The 3,610-nt window shown below is 43.1% G+C and overlaps 1 protein-coding gene across 1 annotated transcript; it reads left to right on the forward strand.

Annotated features, from left to right (window-relative positions):
• The first annotated feature begins 410 nt into the window (after positions 1-410).
• LOC100714194 (mammaglobin-A-like) lies at positions 411-3,333 on the forward strand. The gene is made up of 3 exons (XM_013150557.2): positions 411-557; positions 1,465-1,652; positions 3,130-3,333. Exons 1-3 carry the CDS (start codon positions 503-505, stop codon positions 3,169-3,171), a joined length of 285 nt encoding a protein of 94 aa, XP_013006011.2. The 5' UTR covers positions 411-502; the 3' UTR covers positions 3,172-3,333.
• The last annotated feature ends 277 nt before the right edge of the window (positions 3,334-3,610 follow it).

Here is a 3,610-nt window from a genome sequence, read left to right on the forward strand (position 1 = left end):
TGTACTTTAGATGTTTGATTAAGGGAGGGCCCAAGGACATGAAGCCTCTGTCACGTTACAGAAGAAGGAAAAAAGAAAGCAGATGGAGGGGAGGGTGTGAAAATGAGGAGATGACAGAATAGGAAGAAAGGAGGGAAAATAGAACAAGGCCACAAATCATCATGACAGATATGGCAGCAAATCTCACCTGGAATGCTGGATTGTAATTTTAAAATGCCTTTCTCATCCATCTTATCTAAAGCACTCCCATCACGGTAACCTCTGGATTGTCTACGTTCCAAGCTTGCTACTCTGTGCAAATAGACCAGAGGCTGCTGCTTCCCCTTGGCACCAGCAAAGTTTCCTGGTTCACTGCCAGGGAGCTGCTGCAATTGTCCACTCACTCCTGGAAGGAACTAAGGCTGCTAGCTGGGTAATAAATAGCAGAGTTCAGAGTGCTCACCAGCAAGTGAATTCCCTCACCTGTGTCACACACGACAGAACATTCTACAGCAGCCCCAACATGAAGCTGGTGTTGCTCTTCCTGCTGGCTGCCCTGCCCTTTTGCTGCTATGCAGGTGAGTTCCATGCAGGGAATACAGTCTTTGACCAAGGGTGGTGCCTGTGTCATTGGAGTGGAAGTTCTGGTCCTCGAGCTTCAGCACAGGGCAACATTAATTTCAGGCAATCAGGAGTGCGCTTTGGAATCTTTCTAGCCACACTGGAGAGGCACACAGAGTGTCATTGGCACTTAGGTGTGCTGGCACGTTCACAGCTATCATGAACCAGGGTGGGTTTTGAGATTTGATACTAGAATCAGATGTTCCAATGGGACAAATGTAGAAACAAATGATTACCTTGCATTGGACACAAACAAGTTTCCCTTGAAGTACTAATGAATCTCCACAAATGGAAAGGAAATAGAAAAGCTTCAAGAGAGAAAGCCCATACTCCAACAAATGACCCAGCAGGAAACATATTGAGGGCCACACAGCAAACAGATGGGGCTGATCTGGACCTCCCTGATGGCCCTTTGGCTCCCACTACCTTTGTGATCAGTGCTGACTGGCAGGGGGACTCATTCTCAGGAGTCCCCTGCAGTCATGAAGGTGAAACAAGCTCTGGCAAAAGCAACATGGTGGACATCGATGCTGTCATATGCTCTGCACATTTCATAAGCTGCCTCAGCCTTCTGCTCCTGAGGGTGGTTCAAAAGGCATTGTGTTCAACAACCTGAGACAAAATTGCAGAGCCATGTGTAACCAGCTGCTGTGAGCAAGCCAACACTTCCTCTGCACAGACTGGCCACCCACTGTCCCCTCCATTACAAGAAATTCTGTTTCTCACTGCTCTGGGTATCAGGTAGTTTAGAACTCACAGGGTGAGTGAACACTATTCTAGACCCAGTAGTTCCATGCTTTTTCAACTTCCTACATGAGGGTTTCAACGATGGCAGTGGGGCACAGTTCTTCTGTTTCTTCCCAGGTTCTGGCTGCCAGCTTCTTGAGGATGTAATCACAAAAACCATCGAACGTAATGTGACTGTGGCTCAGTACAAGGAATTTCTTCAACCTTACCTAGATGATAAGCCCAGTGAACACGCTGCAGAGGAACTCAAGCAATGTTTTCTCAGCCAGTCAGATGAAACACTGGCCAATGTTCAGCAGCTGATGGTAATTTTCCCTTCCTCTTTCATACCTCTTAAGTCCTTGACCTGGAAAGAGTAGTCTCTCTGTCTCTTGCCAATGCTGACAAAGCACCTGAGGCACATTCCATTTCTAAAGCACATGATGGAAAAGGTGTGTGGTGACTTTTCTTTCATCAACTTTTCATTTCTACTTTACTATTAGAATCATCATTAAAGTACAAGTGAAAAAGCCAAAAGAAAGAAAAGAATTCTCGAGAAATCACTTAGGTACCCTCAGTTCTTCAGGACATTTACACTGACACAGACAGGCACGCATGCAAACACAAATTTTCAATGAAGGGTAAAACTGTGATTCTCAAGTATCCCTCAGCAGGGTGTGCTGGCACACACTTGTAATCCCAGCATGCAGGAGACAGAGGCAGGAAAATCACTGTGTTTGAAGACAGCCTGTGCTACATGGTGAATTCAAGGCCAACCTGAACTACATAGTGAGACTCCATCTCCAAGAAAAACAAAAACAGTCATCACCTTTAGGCACAATCAGAGAAAAACAAGAAGGCTTCACCTGAAACAAAATACATGCTAAAAACAGGACAGTTTGGTAGAATCCATAAAAACCTCATTCTGGTAAGATTGTTTGTACCTACTTTAAAGATTTTCAAGTTGTCTGTCTAATCGCACACATATTTTAGCTGTTTGAAAGCTGTTTAGCAGAAAAGTTTGAAATCCTTAGATCTTTTTATTCCACATCAAATGTTTGTCAAATGCAAGTATGCATCATGATAGTGAACACGGACAGTGGTTGATGGATCATTTAAAAGAAAGCATGACACAAATCCTAATTTCAATTTATGTAAGATTTTAGTTCAGAATCTTACAATATTTTTGTTAATTCGTTTTGTTGTAGAAAGCTTGGGAAAATGTCAAACAGCATAAGACTTAACTGCACACCACTTGCACTCCAAGATAATGTGATTATCCTTATTTCAACCCAGGTTAGAGTTACCATCCATAGTGTGGAGCACCAGTGTTTTGCAGGCCACAGAGGCAGAGGTGTAGGTCTTTGGTTTTCCTTCAGCCATTAAACATTTAAGGCAATAAGGTAACTGAGTGAGGTCACATCCTTCTTTGAGGAGAGAGTTTAACAGTGCTCAGCTGAAAAGCTGATATCGCTGTAGTTTACTGTGGCAGTTCTTTCACAACTTATACCTAGGGCATATTTCAATGTAAACTCTTTAGAAGACCCCGAAGCTTTGGAAAAAAATTATTGAAAGGGTTCATTTTGGAGAAAGGAGCTAGAGGCCTTCTTTAGTATCAATAAATATCACCTGATGATGGGACATGTGAGGAGATATCCTGTTCTGTTTCCAGAGCTTTTTTGGATGCTACACAGTCATCACAACCACAGAAAAATCACAAGAGGAAAAGTACTTGATTGTCAACATTTGAATTTACAAGACAGAGCTAAAAGTCTTCATGATGTCCCTCTTTTTGTTTTACAGAACATAATATATAACAGCATTTTCTGTAAGCTCTATAAATAAGACTCTTGTCTCCCGAGACTACAGAGCATGAAAAGAAGTGAGATGCCGAAGCTACAGAACCTAACCTTCCTTCCTGCCTTTCTCCTTCTACCTATAAGCTGCAAGACAATTGTTGAAACCTTAAGTACATTTTCATTTCAATAAACTATCTGCAACACTAAAGCTCCTGTTTGTTCTGCCACAACACTGGAGACTTTGAAAGACTTCTGCACATGAGATCATTAAAGAAATTCTTCTTCATTAAAAAGCTGCAGGGTGTGCTGTTGAGGAGCCTCAAAAGCACATTTACTGTCCCTTTCTGTCCCCAGCACAGATCCTCTCTCTAGACGAAGGCTTTGGCATCTTCTCGTGAACCTCCCTGAGGTCCTCTAGCTCAGAGTTTTGAGGTCAGGCTGTGCTCAAAGCCTGGCAGCCACCACTGTGTTTATGTGCTCCCTGA

This window comes from Cavia porcellus, unplaced genomic scaffold (genome assembly GCF_034190915.1).
Source record: "Cavia porcellus strain 051 isolate PalLab524CR breed Dunkin Hartley unplaced genomic scaffold, mCavPor4.1 scaffold_17, whole genome shotgun sequence".
NCBI classification, from domain to species: domain Eukaryota; kingdom Metazoa; phylum Chordata; class Mammalia; order Rodentia; family Caviidae; genus Cavia; species Cavia porcellus.

Excerpts from the sequence above, each read along its gene's own strand:
- LOC100714194 (XM_013150557.2), top strand. The coding sequence starts at position 503 with ATGAAGCTGGTGTTGCTCTTCCTGCTGGCTGCCCTGCCCTTTTGCTGC. Across the intron at positions 558-1,464 it reads GCCCTTTTGCTGCTATGCAG|GTTCTGGCTGCCAGCTTCTT; the intron begins GTGAGTTCCATG and ends GTTTCTTCCCAG. Across the intron at positions 1,653-3,129 it reads CCAATGTTCAGCAGCTGATG|AACATAATATATAACAGCAT; the intron begins GTAATTTTCCCT and ends TTTGTTTTACAG.